The sequence below is a fragment of the Ascaphus truei genome, chromosome 9 (genome assembly GCF_040206685.1).
Source record: "Ascaphus truei isolate aAscTru1 chromosome 9, aAscTru1.hap1, whole genome shotgun sequence".
NCBI lineage: Eukaryota > Metazoa > Chordata > Amphibia > Anura > Ascaphidae > Ascaphus > Ascaphus truei.
Window position 1 is genome coordinate 22643123 of NC_134491.1, and position 19971 is coordinate 22663093.

Below are 19971 nucleotides of genomic sequence, written 5' to 3' on the forward strand. Positions count from 1 at the left end.
AGAGGCACCTTACCTCCATTTGTCCCTTCTCCGTTGTGATCTGACAGTAAGGAAGCTTGAAGGGCAGGATGGCCACCGCAGGGCGAGGAAGCGTTGGGGGAAATCTCGCCCCTTTACAGGGGATGCACCTTCAAACGCAAGAAAAACCATCAGAGATTTAGAATCTACGTTCCAGATGCTTGCAATTGGAGTTATTCCACTATTCCCTTTGATTCAGATCAGCTTCGGTAATGGAAGTGTGTGTTATGCCCGTGAAACGCACGTCTGCTCAGATTCTTATTCTGCGCGGCGGAAATGTGGAAAATTAAAGGATGGAACAATGACAAAATAAAAGGATACATAAAACTAAGATAAGTTGCCACACGTTGGTGCAAACGGTAAAGAGGGCCAGTGTCTCATCATTCGGATTATGTTAAACACAAATTGCCCCATATTTCCAGGACAATTCTTTAAGCACATGTCTGCAGTAATGAACACACACACACACACACACACACACACGTTACAAAGGGAGAGACGGAGACCTCTGCCATACACTCATAGTGATGGCTGGAGCCTTTCTCGGCAGTGCAAATGGACGTGCAGAACCAAAAAGGTGCAACGCAAGCTGCAAATATATTTTAACTGTCCATGATAACGATTACAAACATACATACTGCAGTATATAATCCTGGGAGCACCGGAGATTGGTTATGGCAAATATGGGTAAAACAGGAGTACGCTTCCAAATAAAGGACTATGGGGGTTTATTCTGTATCCAAAGTGGCCAAATCGGCATGCTTCCGGCTGCAATTTCCTATCAATGGGAAATTTCTGCCGAAGAAGGCTCAATCGGCTGCCTCGGAGGGTATAGAATAAGCCCCTATATATGTGATGCAGAAGGAAAACGCAACGACAAAGCAAAACATCCGTATACACAACATGAGCCTTCTGTGTGGGAGAAACCTACGGCAACACATGAAACGATACAGCGGTTACTGACCTCAGCTGCTGTGGATTCTCGTGGACGCCAACCACCCAATAGTGATCGGACTTTCCCTTGCAGTGCTCTCTCAGGTCACACACAGGAACCCACGTGTCTCCAAGACCACGGTTCAGCAGCCGCACGGCGCCCTCCGAGTCCACGTAACATGGGCTACCTGATCACAAAAACCCCGTAGACGGCAATATTAACACTGGTGTCCAGAGTATTGAACGGACGTGGCCTTTTAACAAACCGCGTGTAACACCCATTATTAGTCTGCAGCGGGGCAGAAGTACCTTCTTGTATTCTTACACCAGTGTGAATATGGGGCCGCCCCTTGCTGAAGGATGAATTCACATTAACTGAAGTTTACCACCTTCACTCCAGGGGGTTAGGGGGGGGCAGAGGCAAGGGGGACCTGGCTCACCCACCGCAGTTTCCAAATACTTATATAGGTTAGAAAATGGCAGGGACGGTCTATTGTTTGTACGGCGTCGCTGGGCCTCTCCAGCAGGGAGCAGGTTAATGAGAAATGTGAGCAAAAAAACCTCTTTTATATATACTTTTTTAATGTATTTATTTTTTTAAAGGTCTCTATATTCCCATGGCAAAGAAATGACTTGCAAGTGTTTTAGAAAACTGACGTCTCTGCCTTGGCTTTTGTTGCTGCTATTGCACAATTCCCCGGGTTCTGTCATCAAGGAAAAATAGATCACCATCTCCAATTTATTGCAAGCTGTTAATGAATTACGCATGATCTAATTATTGAAAACATACCCACGAGCCAAAGCATGAAAGGCTGTTTTGGAGTTTGGAAAGACACACCCCCTGCTGGTGACCGGCGAGAAAATAAACAGATACACAAGGTAAGCGGCACAGTTACTAGAATGCATTTATCTTCTGTGTCTGAATTCTAAGATCAGGCCCTCTAAAAGCTAGCCAGCTGCCAACTTCCCGCCTCCCTGCCAACTTCCCGCCTCCCTGCCAACTTCCCGCCTCCCTGCCAACTTCCCGCCTCCCTGCCAACTTCCCGCCTCCCTGCCAACTTCCCGCCTCCCTGCCAACTTCCCGCCTCCCTGCCAACTTCCTGCCAACTTCCCGCCTCCCTGCCAACTTCCTGCCAACTTCCTGCCTCCCTGCCAACTTCCTGCCAACTTCCTGCCTCCCTGCCAACTTCCTGCCTCCCTGCCAACTTCCTGCCAACTTCCCGCCTCCCTGCCAACTTCCTGCCAACTTCCTGCCTCCCTGCCAACTTCCCGCCTCCCTGCCAACTTCCCGCCTCCCTGCCAACTTCCTGCCTCCATCGCCTTGTTCTTCTTACTCTGGTGTATAGTGGAAATACAGAGGTTGGGAACAGACTGGGAAAGGAGAAAAGCAAACAGCAGCTGTGTCCAGACTAGGGACACGTTCCTACATGATAGCGGATCTAGGACAGTCGCACGCGCAACAGACAAACGGTTTCTTGCACATCCCCAAATTCAAGATTAAAAACAAAAAAGTGGTGCCGGCCGTAATGCCCCAGGTGGCCAGATCAAGTAAATGGCTGCGTGGTGCCTCATATCTTAGCTCCACTTAGGGAACCGGTGAACCGATTATGGGCCATGTTTCCGATGAGGAACTTGCTTTACCTAGTCCCCAAAGAACCAACACTGCTCTCTGAATGAGGCAACACCCGTGCGAGGGACGTGGCACCCAGGAAGTCACGCCGCCCCCGTGCGAGGGACGTGGCAGCCAGGAAGTCACACCGCCCCCGTGCGATGGACGTGGCACGCAGGAAGTCACGCCGCCCCCGTGCGATGGACGTGGCACGCAGGAAGTCACGCCGCCCCCGTGCGAGGGACGTGGCACGCAGGAAGTCACACCGCCCCCGTGCGAGGGACGTGGCACGCAGGAAGTCACACCGCCCCCGTGCGAGGGACGTGGCACGCAGGAAGTCACGCCGCCCCCGTGCGAGGGACGTGGCACCCAGGAAGTCACGCCGCCCCCTGCGAGGGACGTGGCACGCAGGAAGTCACGCCGCCCCCGTGCGAGGGACGTGGCACGCAGGAAGTCACGCCGCCCCCGTGCGAGGGACGTGGCACGCAGGAAGTCACGCCGCCCCCGTGCGAGGGACGTGGCACGCAGGAAGTCACACCGCCCCCGTGCGAGGGACGTGGCACCCAGGAAGTCACACCGCCCCCGTGCGAGGGACGTGGCACCCAGGAAGTCACACCGCCCCCGTGCGAGGGACGTGGCACGCAGGAAGTCACACCGCCCCCGTGCGAGGGACGTGGCACGCAGGAAATCACACCGAGACAGAGCCCGCTTCTGGCAACCAGCGGAAGAGCCACAACTTGGATAGAAAAAGCTTTGATGACAAAAGCCGAAGAGGGCGAGAGAATGAAATCTTACCTTCCGCTGTGAATCCAAGCCAGGAGAGGTGACTTTTCCGTGAGAGGGGAAGAGGGTCGCCATGCAAAACCTGTCTCCTTCGCTTCCCCAGCTCCAGAAGCTGTATCCCAAGGCACTGATCTCCATCAAAGCCCACGCCTGTTGTATATTATGAAAGGGGATTATCCATATAATCCTATCTAAACATGCAGAGCTTAAACACATTGTAGCGTGCTTCAGAATGCTTTGAAAAGCAAGGCCGCGGTCAGGGTGCAAATGAGCGCGCAGGCGCTCAGCTTGCCCGGGCGATTCCTGCCCAACTAGTTGCATGCATGGGGTGTGTGGCCATGACGTCACAGAGCTGGTTCACCCTCATTGGGCGAACTGCTCACGTGATGCGCCAGCATAAAATTTGCCTCTGCAAGCAGCTGAGCGCCGTGTGCTCTCGGGCACGTGTCCATGCTGGACAGACTCATTGCGATCATGAGTTTGATCGCATGTCGCATGAGCGCGCAAGCGCGCTCAGATTCACCCTGGACATGGCCTTAGGCAGCGAGAAGGCTAAATTACCCAGACTCAATATATTTAGCAAGAACCACCAGTCAAATCAATAGCAGCAATGTAACCTCCAAAACTGCATGTTCCCCTCCGCTTACGTATTGTGTTTTAGTAGATGATTGAGAACCTCGCGCTCGTTTCTTTTTAACTCAATTTCACGCCAAACGAAACAAGATTTGTACGTGGCCTCTTTAGGGCGGCCGGATCCTCCTTTAATCCTAGTGCACCATTCTCTCTGATCTTTTATCATTATATTATTTATAAAAGTCAGTAAGACATTGGGATTTAATATACCTACGGATTTACACTGTGCTGAAGGGGGGGGGGGGGCGGGTAACCCTAATATTAACCAGCCCCTACACTGCCTCAGTCCAAGAAAAGCATCCCCAATAAAAGGGGTTAGAAGATGCACCATGCGGATACAATATATCATGCAACAAGTTGGACCCGTGAAACAAACCGACCTCTGTGATACACCACCATCAGCTGCTCGCCATGCCCGGCCATGGTCACCACGGGACCAGGGAGACTGACCATCTCCTTCTGAACGCCACCCACGGAGAACAGACGGAGTAACATGGCACTCGTGGCACATGCTACCCAGCCCTGACCTAGACAGACCGCTTGGACGTCTTCCCCCTTGGGCATGTCCGCCATCCATTCTTTGCTGTTGTCCCAGGAGCTGAAGTGCAGACACTGAAGTTTGCTGCAGGAGAGGAACGCGATGTCATGTTACATATTGTGTGGGTATCGAGTTATTTTAATCGGTTTCCAGTAGGAGACTGCGGCAGTCATCAGCCTCAACTCAGTACTTTTTTATTTTAACCATCCGAACCGAACCACAATAATCACACGAAGATCAACGTCTACAGTGCACCGAAAAAACGCAACCTGCTCAAAAAAATACCTAACATGTAAATAAATAAAAAAAATTTTAAAAAAAATGAATACATCTGCCGCGCGGTTGCGTGCTCTATGAGCGACCTCATAGCGGTCCGGCATTTTGTGCGCGGCACGCGCGCGCACTATAAATCGCGGCCTAAACATTCACTGCATGCAGTGACATTGAAGGGGTTCCCAACATTTTGTTTAGAACGTGGCAATGTGCTTGGTCGTCTGCTTCTTGTGTAGTAATACCGAGTGCCTTTGGAGCAGGGATTGTTAGAAGGGGGTTACAAGTCAGTGTTCCACCTACACTGGGCATAGCCCATCCCGGTCATAGGGCTAACGGAGGAGGGCCGGGCACTTTGGCTGCCCAATACACAACAGAATTTGACAGCAAAGAACAGCTTGGCCCACCGTGTCTGCCCATATTCCCACGCGCTGGTAAACCTCAGGCCCGATTTGATCCCTGGCTCTCTTTCGTACCTAGGATTCAGCCTTGGGTCTACCCCAAGCATGTTTGAATCCACTTAATGTATAAGCCCCTACCACATCTGCTGGGAGGCCATTCCACGAATTTACTACTCTTTCCGTGGTGACTTCCTCACATCTCCCCGTAGCCGGCCACCGTCCCAGCTTCAGAGAATGAGCTCTTGTTCAAGCACTGCTCTTTCTTTGAATATGCTTCCCTCCTCTAATTTGTAGAACCCCTTGATAATGTCGCTCCTCTCCCTTCTATCCTCCAAGGGCACATGTTAAAGCTGCAGACCAAGCAATATCTACGTGTTTTTTTTTAATAAATCAGTTCTGTACTAGTAGAAAATATTTAGCTTTTTTTTTTTAAATCTCTGAATGACATTTTAATGTATTCTAATGTAACAAGCATTTGCTGTTTCTATAGTAACCATTTACAAAGTCACATCCACATCCTATTCTGAAACAGGCTCTGGCACGCCCCTTTTTGAGCCCTGCACTCTCTCTAGCAGTGCACTAATTGTATCTAGTGACTGCCTGGTCACATGATCTTCCCTACAGAACTTTGCATCTGTGGTCCTCTTCTGCTGCACTGAGCCATTTAGTGAACCCCCAAGCCACATCTTCGCCGATCGATTGGCAACTTTGATAAGTAATTCGCTTTGTGTGGATTGTATTGATGTATATATTAAAGGTGGGGGGGGAAGGGGGGGGGAGGGTTGGAATTAAAAAACAGCAGCTCGGCCTGCTGCTTTAGGGTCCTAAAGTCTTATATGCTGTAGATTAGGCATCATCTTCGCAGCCCTTTCCTGGATAATCTCATTTATTTACATCCTACCGGAGACAAGTCTCAAACACTGAACACATTACTCTACGCGAGGTCCCACCAATGACCCAACAAGTAGCATGACCACCCGCTTAGTCCTCTCCCTATACAAGCTAACATCCTGCAGCAATGAGATCACACAGAAAAGGGAGTCGAGAGATCAACAATCGCTTTAAGAAACATGAAGAGTTCAGTACATCAGCAGTAAGCAAATCATCAACATTTACCTGGCTAATTCATCTGTGCTGTCACACGCCAAAAGTACAGCTTCCTGGGACATATCTGCTATAGTATGATTCAAAGTGTTTGTCAGGTGCATGGTGTGGTGTATGGAAGTATCGTGAAACTCCACATCAATAGCATTGTCTTGTTCGTCATTGTAACAACGCATCACTCCAATCGAGTTCCACACCTGAAGAGAACAGAACCTTTAGCATTGGAAGGGAGTCCATATTAACGCCTTATTAATTAAGTCATCAACAGGAAATTCCGATCACGTGTTAAAGCCTTTGGGAAGTAGTAGCTGTGCTAAAATAATGATTTCTGCAGGGACTTCATTGAAACGTGCACTCTTACAAACCCATGCTAAAAAAGGTCTGGCTTGTTCTTTGCTCCTTATTAAAACTTCTTCACACTCAAGTATCTAGATCAGTGTTTTATAACTGGGGTTCCTAGGAGCCCTTGGGTTCCCCGGGCATCCCTGAAAGGTTCCCTGCTATTTTCAGGTCATTTCAAAACAGTACCAAATACAGAAGAATTTACAATGCATCTGATCTCAGACGCGCTATTAGAGGGGGTTGGGGTTCCTTACAATGCATCTGATCTCAGACGCGCTATTAGAGAGGGTTGGGGATCCTTACAATGCATCGGATCTCAGACGCGCTATTAGAGAGGGTTGGGGATCCTTACAATGCATCGGATCTCAGACGCGCTATTAGAGAGGGTTGGGGATCCTTACAATGCATCGGATCTCAGACGCACTATTAGAGAGGGTTGGGGTTCCCCAGGATGTCACAATATAATAAGTGTTCCTTAACCTAAAAAATGTTGGAAACCACTGATCCTATATTGTAAAATATAAAAGATGCACCTCTATGTTCTTACTTTTGCCTCCAATATCGGTTGCTACATATGCTCTGTGATCGTCATTTGCATAAATGTGCAACAAATGGACTCATGATGTTAAAATGCAGGTTATTATGGCACAGGTGAAAACATCATGCCAGCAGCTTCATTTAATGTAACCTCTGTTTGAACATGCGTTCAGTGACAACTTATTCAATATTTGTCTGAAAGGGAACATAACTTCAAAAGAGAACACCACCGTAAAGATGCCGTATTTACCATGAAACGGTGCATGAGGTGAGATGGGGTGGACCCAGACTGGAACGGTCTTTGTCGTGGGGTTGGCACGGGACCGCTATAGGAAGGCTTCATAGAAGCAATAGCTGGAAATGTCTGAACGCCGCTAGTCTGATCATCATCGTCGTTGTCGTCGTCCCCCCTGTCAGGCTTCTCACTACCGCTGGGCCTCAAGGATGGCACGTCTGGCACAAAAACAAAGGAGTAATGCTGGAGGAGAACACCTGAAACATCCCGCCTTTTGTATGGGGAACACAGATAAGAAAACTGGAATAGAACAGGGGTGAAAATGGCTGGGAATTAGATTTTTGATTTCAAAAAAGAACCCCCGGAAGACAATGGCAAGAGTTCTTCAAGGGCCTCTTTCAGGCTGGTCAGGTGGTGAACAAGGCAGCTGGTTTAAAGTTATACGTGCGGAAAACAAAAATGTATTGAAGCCAAAAAGGTGACTCGACGTTTCCTCCCGTCTGTACAGCATTTAAGGAAATGGCATTATGCCACAACGGACGTCCAAGACATTGAGTCCCCTTTTTGGCTTCAATACATTTTGTTTTTGGAAACCCAACACCTCTCAAACCCTTAAATTCTTTTTTTTTTTTTTAAATCTGCGGGTTCCCTGGCGTTGGTAGAAGTATCTCAGCTGTTTTATTCTAGTGTTTGGTGTGCCACGTATTCTCGGTTTCATCTTAAATTATACGTGGCCACACACGCAGACAGAGTCGGTGAATTTTCCAATGCACAATAATCGACGTGTACGCAGAAACAGGTATCTGCAGAAAAGGATGGCATCCCCCCCCCCGTCAGTCCTTTTCCACCTGCTGAGAAACCCCAAACGCTCCTTAATGAAACGTAGACCAAGAAATTAGTTACCTTGTTCTATTTAAATGAAGTAATTGCCCACCCACTCATTTTTACCGGATGGAAAGAACCAAACTGGTTCCCGAGATACGTACCGGTGATGTTACCAGGTTTATATCTCCCTCAGGGGAAACAAAATGGCTGCCACTAGAAAGCTGCATCACCCCAAATATATACAGCTTAAGGACAGAACCAACGTTTTTGTACCTAGTGTATTATCGTCATCTAATATGGCCACTCTGTGCCTCGCGCGTCCAGACACCTGCACGGCATCTTCATCGTTGGCACCAAGCCCCTGGTGATCAATCATGTCTCCGTTCAGAAAATCTTCATCATCGTCCCCATCAAACAGCTCATCGTAATTCTTGGTTGTGGCACTTGGGACCTAGAGACATGGAGCAGACATTAAGGAGAGGAATGTAAAGAATCTAATATGATGCAGGCAGAGTACCCCATATGGGTTTAATTACCCCCCTGGCCACCATAGGTGCTGCCGGTAATCCACGATTCTTAAATCTCCTGTGGCACGTGAGCCAATAGGGAGCCGCGCTGGATGATGTTGCGGCTTCCCATTGGCTATCGTGCCTGAATGAGATTTAAAACTCCATATTGTTTACCCAGCCGGGAATGCCAACGGGGGGGGGGGGGGCGCGCAACATCGGGCGTATCTCGGGAAGCAGGGGGTCGCTGGAACTAAAATGAATGCGGTTCAGCCCTGGAGATGCCCTGCTTCCCAGAGGAAAAACAAAACACCCCCCTAGGCGGAACCACACCTTTGAGCTCCATAACACAAATGGAGTTACTACTGCCCCATGCCTATCCGTAGGAGTCCATATATGTACAGCATCTTCCTTTCCAACCGCCATGTGCCATCCGAAATCCCACGTGTTATTGATGCATTTCAATAGCTTGTAATCAAGACTCCACAATGCGCTCCACGTGAACTTACTCCCCCTGCAGGCCAAGTGCTAGAAATGACAACTTACACGCACTAGTCTCCAAACGTTCCCTTACATACAATTCAGCATATAATCTGGGTGGGATAACGTTCCCATAACATTAATGTGGGGTGCACTAAAACTCCCTCACTCCGAACACGTATTCTCTAGAAAGCATTTTATAGGGTCACCCGAAATGGAGTGTGAATGAGCGATCATTTTCAAAGCTTAGTACAGTGGTTTTAAACCAGGGTTCCCCGGGCCTCCCTAAATAATTCCCTGCAATGTTCAGGTAATTTGAAAATTCTACCAAATACAGAAGAATTTACAATGCATCTGATCTCAGACGCGCTATTAGAGAGGGTTGGGGTTCCTTATAATGCATCTGATCTCAGACGCGCTATTAGAGAGGGTTGGGGTTCCTTACAATGCATCTGATCTCAGACGTGCTATTAGAGAGGGTTGGGGTTCCTTACAATGCATCTGATCTCAGATGCGCTATTAGAGAGGGTTGGGGTTCCTTACAATGCATCTGATCTCAGACGTGCTATTAGAGAGGGTTGGGGTTCCTTACAATGCATCTGATCTCAGATGCGCTATTAGAGAGGGTTGGGGGTTCATCCGAATGTCACATAGGGTTCCTTAACCCCCCCCCCAAAAAAAAAAAAAAAAAAAAAAGGAGAGAGAAGGGTTGGAAACCAAGGGCTTAGTAATGTGCCGATTTCTGGACCACATTGTCTGTCCCGAAATTAAACTCCATGTAGCAACCCTAACCCTGTCCCTGTACAATTCGGGGCTCACCTTGCCACCCGCTGGCTTCCCATCTCCATGGCAGACATTTTCCAGCAGCCCCAGGTTGCCCTCATTGTCTGTGTAGGCAACTTGAGCCATCCTCGGATGCCAGGAGAGGGCACAGATTGTGTAGCTCTTCTCATGCTTGATCCTATGGGGAAAATAATAATCAAATCGAACCATCGCCAACGTTGACGTGTCTGTAGCGTTTTATAAAGATGAACATGTCGAATTGTTACAAGCGATATAAAAAGCGTGAAGATTACGGGCTCAAATGCAGATCGAACTACAAGAATTTGCTTGTGTCGATCCTTCTCATTTTAATTTTCGGGGCGAAAAGGTTGTTAGAAAGCGCTTAAAATCTGCCACGTGTCAGTAGGAATATTCGGAGGTCGGGGAACGCAGATTTTGCCGCAGCAAAAGAAGAGTGAAAAACAACACAGTGCAAGAAATTTCTACTTGCAATCATGATGTGAAGAAGCGGCGGGTGGTGATAACCTCACATTGCCCCCATTGGCGGCAAAGCAACCGGTGGAGAGGTCACCGGCAGCAAGCGGTGGCTAAATGCCGGCGGATATTCGGTTGCGGCAAAACGGTCACGGCCAAATGTCCTTGAACGTTTTCTGCGATACCGATTTCACAGACAAAGGGCTATCTATGCCGTCTAGGAGCTGTGGCAGCGGCCGATTGGCCGTGACTAAAGTGCCGACGGCAGTCGGCCGCCACAACTCTCCGCACGTCTGAGCTCCTAGTACTGTGGACGCAGGTCCGACAGTGCGCGCGCCGTTGGAGCAGAGGCCACGGGACTAGGAGCGGTGCAGCGAATTTTACTCCGGCGACCTCCCTGGCGGTGAGTTGTAGTGGTTGGATCGGACATGTAGGGGGTTCCGGTAGGTGCTCGGCTAGCAGGGTTCACGTAATGGCGGGGTTTCAAAGCGCCCGCGCCCTCCTGGCCAATAAGAAGCCGCAACGTCATCTGGTACAGCTAATGGCCTGCGTGACCTTTAAACATTGCCGAGATACCGGCACCCCTTTGGTGGTCTATCACGGGAAATTGCTCCTTTAAACCCTGCAGAACATTTCTGAACTTAACATTTGCATCCAACTGGCTTATTTTATAAAAATCGGCCAAAGTGGTTCCAATGGGGAATTTCAGCCCAAAGTTGCCCGACACCGGATTTAGTTACCTTTCCACGCAAGCCTTGGTTACCACGTTCCAGACCACGATACAGCCATCCACACTCCCAGCTACTAGGTACTGTCCACAGGGAGACCACGTCACAACATTCAGGGGCTGAGGATCATCAAAATGATTAGGCAAGGACACACAATATCACTTTATCGCTACACTGCAATGATGTAAAACAGTTCTTTGGGTTTTTTTACAGCCCTATTAAGTGAATTACCCATATTTTGCACAGATGTCTCAAGTCCTAGTTTATGGCCATAATTCACAAGACCTTTTAGCAGCAATTAAGTTACATGCATATTTAGCCAAAAGCTCCAACTGCATTGTTTTAGTTTAGCGAGGTGTAAAATTATAGAGGTCACAATATAATAATTACCACTTGACTCATGACAGCGCAAAACCAGACTTCAAACAAACCACTGACATTATATTCTTGACGACATGATGGATCCAACAGGAGACATCAGTACACACACACACACACACACACACACACACACTCTATCACACACTATCACATTTCCAGAGGGGAAAAAAAGAACCTTTTGTAAACACTAAATGTCCAAGTAAAATGAATAACAATTCTAATAGAAAAAGTTGGTTTGATCTCATTTGTTTGTTTAATAGAAATTGGAACTGAATTCCTTCGGTGCCTCTGTATGGGGAAATCATTCCTTTATCCCAATCCCAGCCGGTGATTGTTAGATAACCATTAAAGTCACGGGAAGATGGTGGTGTGGGGGAGGGAACTCCAACTGTACGAGCAGTTGCTGAACACACAGTGACATCACACAAAAGGGAGCAGCCAGAGTAAAATCAACGCTCTTCCAAGTCTCTGCTCACCAAGTCCACAAAACTAACTTTAAAAATACATTATAGATGTAAGATTTGGGTAAAATAAATAAAATAAAAAACTAAAACATTTAAAAAAAACACCCGCTTTAAAACGCTCATTATAAAGCCTGAAACTGCATGTATTGCGAGTGTACAATGATCTTTAATCGTACAGGACGCAAATGAACTAAAAAAGGTAGCAGCGTGTCCCAGTGATTAATCTGCACTTCATTTTTAAACCAGGCACCTGGAATTAATGTCCCATACGTTTCCCGTTGCAGTTTGGGAGCACGGCGTGTGGACCCTGCGGAGGGATGTCACTTAATTTGACTACATGCTTGCCGTGTGATGAGAATGAGAATGACCTGCCTCTTCTGGTTCGGAGACCTGAAGGAAATGCGGGTGACATATCGGGAGAAAGCCGGGCGAGGTGTAAACTGGAAACTGACGGAATCCCAGTTACACATGAATTAGAACCGTTCTGTGGTCTTTACCTGGCTTATGAAATCGTTCGCGAGGGTAAAACTTTTCCGCCAAGTGTCTCTCTCATAAACATGGACAGTTTTCTCTACTGGGACTGCCAGTAACTGTTACATTGAAGAAAGGGAATTGATTAGGAGGGGAAAAGGTGTACAATAAATACATTTATTAGATGAATTAAAATGAACATATCTGAAACCATTGTTTGGAATCGGGTAAGTAAAATAGGCATTTCAAAGTACAGCTGAACCCTGTTATAACGCGGTCCTGGGGGTCCACAGAAGGAGACCGCATTATAACATTTTGCCGCGTTAGGACTTACCAGCATCTACATCTCTCTGCAGCTCTCCCTGATTCAGGATTCGTCCATGTGCGCGCCACTTACGTAGACTTTCGAGTGCAGATGAGGGTCACAACACACGGGATATATTTTTTTTTTTTTTTTTTTTTATATATGCAATGCTTTATTGCCAACAGACACACACACCCCTACACCATGTGGGAATACATTTGATATAATACACATGCAGGACCTTTCATATACAAGTAGCAATTCCCTACCTGCTACGCCAAAGGATTGGTGTGATGAAGCAGACTCTGTAAATATACTTAACATCGACAGCACAGTGGTACTATATGCTAAGTTTGTTTTTAGAGTCTGTGACCTCACACAAACCCTGTGGCTTGCAGGTAGAGAATTGGTACTAGCATACGAAAGGTCTTGGGTTTGATTCTTGTATGATGTGGTATAAAAGTTATAAACTATTTTATAATTTATAAATTATTATATAAAATAATTTATAAATTATACAATTTAGGGAAGGGGGGGAGGAAAGAGAAAGGGCCGGGGGAGGAAAGGGGATAAGAGAAAGGGCAGGGGGGTGGGGGGGGGCAAAGTGATGAGAAAGGCATCAAGTGCCAGTACATGTTAACGCATCCGTTCCAGCGTCAACTCCTATTGGCTTCAATTAGAGTTGGCGCCTGACTGGGTGCAATGAACACCCCGCACGCGATCCCTGTGCCCAGAGACACAGTGCGTGTCAGTTCATTTTAAAACCCAGCTTTTCTTGCCACAGAATAGCCGAAATTATATAGGGAAATGACATGGTTGCACAGTGCTGGCTAGGCGGCGTGGGTTACCGTGACTCGGGGTGCTGGATTCAGACGGCTGGACGATGATGTAGCAAGGATAGAAATAATGTTCGCCGGGAACTTTTATAGTACAGTTCTTTACTCATGTCCCCAGGCACAGGGATATTCCACACGTGCAACAACTTTGTACCGGGTTTCTAGTAGTTCTACACAAATATACGGCACTTCCCCAAGTGCCCACTCTTAACACTCAAATGGAGGCGCGCTGACTTAGTTGCTCTACTGGTGTGGGACCCGGCCCCCCCTTTGTTGCTTCAGAATAAAAATCGGTATAACCCCGGTTACACCAGGCCCATTACGTAGATCCTGGCGGGTCCTTCTTCAATGACCCAATGCCTTTGGTCTGTTTGGTAACTGCCACTTCCATACAGACTGCTGAGGAATATTAATGTGGATCCGCAGTTAGAGCCGATCCGCCGACAGCCCTCTTTCCGGTCTTTGAGACCTGCTGGATTCCATTAGCCTTCTTCTGGGATCCCAACTTACAAAGGCACTGGCCCTCTATACAACATAATAAAAAGGAGGGTCTGTTCTGTTCTACTACTTTATGGGTCTATCCCCATCTCTCCCCGAAGCTCTTCCCCACGTATCCTCCAGGAACCTAACCTAAATACTCTCCCAGGACATCAGAAATCCCTATGGTAACACAGGGTGGAGGGGGCCAGTGCGGTTACACAAGAATTGGCATCTCACCTTTCCACCTGGCGGTTGCCAGTTCAGCCTACAAATGGACTTGGCGCTGATCACATCATTGCATTTCTGTAGCAGGGGCAAGTTCGCTTCACAAGTCTAACACAAGCAGAGAACAAGGTTACTCCTCTCCCCACTTATTTCTGAGAACAACTCGGCTTTCACAAAAAAAAGGATTCAAACTTTTGGAGTTTCTACAAAAACGTTTCACTTAATGACGGTCTTTGTTTAGGAAAGAAAACTGCATGTGGTGGGCCGTGTTCCTTTCTTCCACGTAGTAACAACGGAGGGAGAGGGAGGAGGGGGTATGAAACAGTTTATTGAACATACAAGTTGTTGATGTGTTACACGCTTTAGCACCTCAGGGTCCTTCCTCAGGTAACCCTGCCCCAGAGGGGTTGGAAAGCGTGTAACAAATCAACTACTTGTAGGTTCGATATAAGGTACCATACCCCCTCCTCCCTCCCTCCTTTATTTCTAAAACCTCTCCCTCATTTCTAAGTGTGAAATAGTAATTTGTTGGTCTATAACCGTAATTGATATATTGTCACACCGTATACAACGTAACAAAAATGTCAGCTCTGGGACCCCCTGCTTCTCAATATACATGCCTCCGTAAGAGCTGCCTGGTTCTTGAATCTCCCACGGCAAATAGGAAGCTGCCGCGGATGACGTTGCATGTTCCTATTGGCCCGCATGCCGCAAAAGTTTTACAACTCCATTTTGTTTCCCCGGCATGGAGTGGTACTGGGGGCACCTACAGAGGTATGCATTTCAGGAACCAGTGGGTCAAGGGAACAGAAATGTATGCAGTTGGCTCCAGACACATCCCCGGCTTTATACCCAATCTTAAAAATAAAAAATATGGGTAAGTAGAACCACAGCTTTAACTAAAATGTCTGCTTTATTTGTACGCTGTAGTAATAACAATCAACTTAAACAAACAGCTAGAATGCAGGAAAACAACAGACATTGGCATCAATAATCCCTGATCAATGTGGTGTCTTCATTTTGTACAAGCTGCAAATATATTCTGCTTTTCAGACCACCATCGTGCTCCATGGCCTCTCCGAGCGTTCACGGTCCTTACCTGATCTGCGATTTTCCAAATTCTCACTGATCCATCACAACTTGCCGAAGCCTTCGGGGGGGGGGGGAGGGGGGGGGAAAGAAAAAAAAAATAAGGATTTTATTTGAAATCCTTCTGTCCTAATGAGGCACCCACCACTGCATTGTTTGTCATCGTTTTAAAAACTTTGGAAGTTAAATACAGGCATACCCCGCATTAACGTACGCAATGGGACCGGGGCATGAATGTAAAGCGAAAATGTACTTAAAGTGAAGCACTACCTTTTCCCCCACTTATCGATGCATGTACTGTACTGTACTGCAATCGTTATATACGTGCATAACTGATGTAAATAACGCATGTGTAACAGGCTCTATAGTCTCCCCGCTTGCGCACAGCTTCGGTACAGGTAGGGAGCCGGTATTGCTGTTCAGGACGTGCTGACAGGCGCATGCGTAAGCTGCTGTTTGCCTATTGGGCGATATGTACTTACTCGCGAGTGTACTTAAAGTGAGTGTCCTTAAACTTTATGCCTGAACTTTGCCGACCATGTTCGAGATATATAGATATTTACCCCCATTCAACCTGCAATGCATCCAATCAGTGTTCTCAGTTCTGGGTCAACAACTTGCATCCCATAGAGCAAATCTATCTCGGCATAAACCTTCATTTGGGTAACCCAGGAGTGGCCAACTCCAGCCCTCAAGGGTTGTGCTATCAAAGCCGTTGTGTCACTTCTTACCCACGATGCATAGTTCACGGTCTGATGACTTATTGCATCGCATACAATTTAAAATATCAGAATTGGGTATTTTTATTTATTTATTTTTAATTTGTGAATATCAGTTACTAGTTTCCCATATTTTATAAAAGCCATACTGTAAAAAGATATACATTAACAAAATGTTGCGTCAAAAAAAAAGTAATCCGATACATAACTGAAGCACTTCAAATTCTGCGCCAACATAAACAGACGACTTGGAATTTACGCCGTGTTCACATTCGATTATTTTGACGCAGGTTCAACTATTTACAATGACATTTATCTTTTTAAAGTACATTACTGTTCACATCTGTGCGTCCCATTTGTTTTGCCGGGGGAAAAAAAAACGATTTTTGACACTTAAATTGCGAAAGCAATAAAAGGTTAGTACACAGGCGAAATAATGCGGAACAGAATTGTTCGTGCAAGTTATTGTAACTGCAAAGTTTCCAATTGTGAAGCGTAGTACACAGGCCTCATTGTGTTAAAACCCCTTCGCACACCAGGAAGACCCTCCTGCTAGACTGGCGGCTAGAAAGGTTGCAATGGTGCGATTATAAAGGGCTCAGGGGACTGGTGGAAGTAGTGGCAAATAACCCCCCCCCTTCTCTTATTTTTATTTTCTTCTATATCCACAATCAGTTGAAATACAATGCAATGTATCTCCAATATTAGTCAAAGTATTCCTTATTTAATTTTTAATAAGAATTTGGGGATCTAAGCTCTTCTGTATACCCTTGTATTGTTGCTTACTACTGCTATTACTTTCTTGATTAACAGTATTATTATTTGTAATATGATAAAAAAAAAAAATGTTTGTTTTTTTTTTTTTTTAAAGCACCTCGGCACTATACAGAGAAAAATGCATCGACACTGGTTTCAGATTAACAAAACCTGCTCAAGTGGTGCTATTAGACACTTATTGTTAAATATAGAAAAAAAATGAATTATATTAATAATTAGTACCAGATAGACATCTTTGGGGTCAAATGAAACGCTTAACACGGGGGCATCGTGTCCTCGCATGGTTTTCTGCTGACTGCTATCATCCACCTGCACAACTTTCACCAAGAAATCCCTATAAAAGAAAGAAGATTAATAACCTAAAATGCCATTTAATGATAGTGTGCTGAGATTATAACAAGGAACCCGCATCAAGAACCCAGAGCTTCCAATTTAGAGGAAAGTTCATTTAGTTTTTATTCTAAACCTTTACAGAGGCGGCTATGAGAATAAACAACAAAATGAGGTTACAGCTGTGTATTACAGGTCTAAATTGTCCCAATAGCATTTTACAACCTCTCTTTGAACCCTTATTACAGCTCTTATATTAATTATTTTAATTGGTGCCGTTCCACCTGCTCATGTTTGTTGTTAAATGATTCATTCTCCATACTGTATGACAAGGGGTCAGCCTTTCCCCTGCTCGCTGGTTTTTAAATGGTGTATATTATTTCTGAAATGCAAGCCCAGAACACGTATACTTCCCTCCCACTTTGGGACGTCATTTGACTTTTTAAACGGCCTCATCGGAGAAGCTCCCTTATCCAGAGCTCCATGGAAAGCCGCTCAGGGCTCGCTGCCTGGGTGCTGCCGGGGAGAACACGCAGCAGAGGGTGTAATGTAAATAATACTGCAGACTTGCAGCCTAAAGAAAATGTCAAATAATTTAAATAAGAGTTGTAATCTGCTCACTTTCCAGATAGGTCATTTATTTTCTTCTTTTTGGGTGGGGCGCAGACCTTTAAAGAATGGCTTGTGGCAGTGGCCAGCTGCTGTAAAGATGGCCTTTTGGTATTCCCATTTCATAAATGTTTTCATGATCTTAGGAATTCAATGATTTATCTCACAGGGCTTCTTTTACTTATTTTATTAGTCCCCAAAAGAAGGGGCTACCTAAATTAATGGGTTAACTGTGTGGGGTGACCATGCAGAAAGGGAAACCTCTCCTTTGTATGTCTTGTGACGTCACTATAGGGAGATAGAAGGGAGGCATGATAAGATCATGATATGTATTTTAATCGATCTCGTGCTTCAGGGGTTAATGGTGCAAACAGTTGCAGTTTAAAAAATACAATGTATCGGGTTTATTATTACAGGTCAAGACATTTCCTGGGTCTGCTGGTCTTCAAAGAGTAATTCATTGCAGGGGGGGGGGCTGTAACTGAAAGTCCACTCAAGCTGACATATGTTGCGTAGAAGGTCATAAACGCTAACCAGAGATGACGCCGTCAGCCTCAAAGAAATCCAAACGTTTGCGAATAATTGTTGGCGCGTTCCAGAGAGGTGACACACAGGATATGCTTTTGTTGGAGGGCTTTATTACAAATGAGAATAATCATGTGCTGTCATCTACTGTACATACTAAGAGTTACGTGTTCGTAGCACTGAGTGGCATGCAACGAGACCACACACTGCATGGGGTAAGAGGTGCCAAGGACAGATATCCAAGTGTCCCTCAAATTTAGGATGAAGGCGGTCCTACTTAGTCTCGTTGAGTCAGTCGTAACCGCCTCAATCTACTGATGTAGCGCATGTGTCCCAGTATTAGAAAAGGGAAGTTATGAGTGCGTTTATATACTGAGGCAAAACTCAAAACGTCCCTGGGAAGAATTTAGTTTTTTACTCTTTCATAAAACGGTCGATCTCGCAGCTGATTTACGACAGGGGTGGGCTTATGTTGTTTCAAGGGGGGGGAAATAGGATACAAGTCTGAGCACAGTTAATGAAAATCAGATTTCAACAGAGGTGTGTTTTGGACCAAACACGTGATTTCTCATCTTCCTGCGCTAGTGATCGCTCTGGGACAAAACCCCGATATATGGTAACGCAATGTTATAGGGATCTCACAAGAAGATACCCACTCTACCTATAATGACCGAAGGTCAAACAACAAGCAGGTGCACTAGGGAAACTAAACTGAACACCAAAAAACAGAAACACCCGGGCGGAGGAGACACTCCGAGCGGACAAGGTCCCTATAGCACGCACTCAGTGATTGTGAGGGGAAAACAATTACTATGTATATAACTGTCACAAATGAGAAGATGTGGTAATCGGAACGGAGGTCCAGATATTGGCGTTGATATGATGTTGTTCAAAATCAGATTTAATGGATATGCATTTAAAAAAAAAAAAAAATATGAGGACCAGACAATGAGAACAAGTAGAATGTCTAAAAAAAAAAAAGCCTGGATGGCTAGCACGTTAGCATGGATGGCTAAGGGTATGGTAACCCAAACTAAACCAACAAGCAGAACAGTAGACCCAAATGCTGTCAGAACCAGTGTGAGACACGGCATTACTGTCTAGACAGCAGTTGCGCACATTTAGCCAGGATGCAGTCAGTCTATGGCTAGAGAGACTAAGCATATGCAGCTCCTCAGCTGCAAATAAAATATATTTATTTTTTTCCCAACTCAAAGTAAACTCCTTTAGAGCTAGGACAGGAGGGTTACATTTATATAATGTTATACCAGGAAGTAATACTTACCCTGAACCTGCAGCTATTTTGGTGCCATCGGTGTTGAAGACAACGTGATTAGCGCTGGTGGTGAACCGGGTCAGGATTCCGTCCGGGGCTCCATCGGGAAATGTATGCATCTGGATCGTGTTGTTAGACGGGGCTGTAACCAGTTTCCCATTCTACAACAGGCATGAAAACACAAGGACACCTTCAGTAAATTACCAATGCAATGTATTTGTTCACAATGCTTCCACGCGTCTCCCAGCTAAACAAAAATAGCAGGATTGTGGAGATGAGCAGGGAA

General features: G+C 46.1%; 1 protein-coding gene across 1 annotated transcript in view; it reads right to left on the reverse strand.

The window, feature by feature from the left end:
* Positions 1-19971, reverse strand: part of WDHD1 (WD repeat and HMG-box DNA binding protein 1) — a 47303-nt gene that overhangs the window by 21361 nt on the left and 5971 nt on the right. Inside the window, 14 exon segments of the mRNA XM_075613778.1 lie at positions 14-128; positions 983-1139; positions 3356-3493; positions 4357-4598; positions 6302-6486; positions 7419-7621; positions 8502-8679; positions 10034-10175; positions 11212-11318; positions 12542-12634; positions 14373-14468; positions 15460-15510; positions 17168-17279; positions 19695-19846. Coding sequence (XP_075469893.1) covers positions 14-128; positions 983-1139; positions 3356-3493; positions 4357-4598; positions 6302-6486; positions 7419-7621; positions 8502-8679; positions 10034-10175; positions 11212-11318; positions 12542-12634; positions 14373-14468; positions 15460-15510; positions 17168-17279; positions 19695-19846 — 1971 coding nt within the window.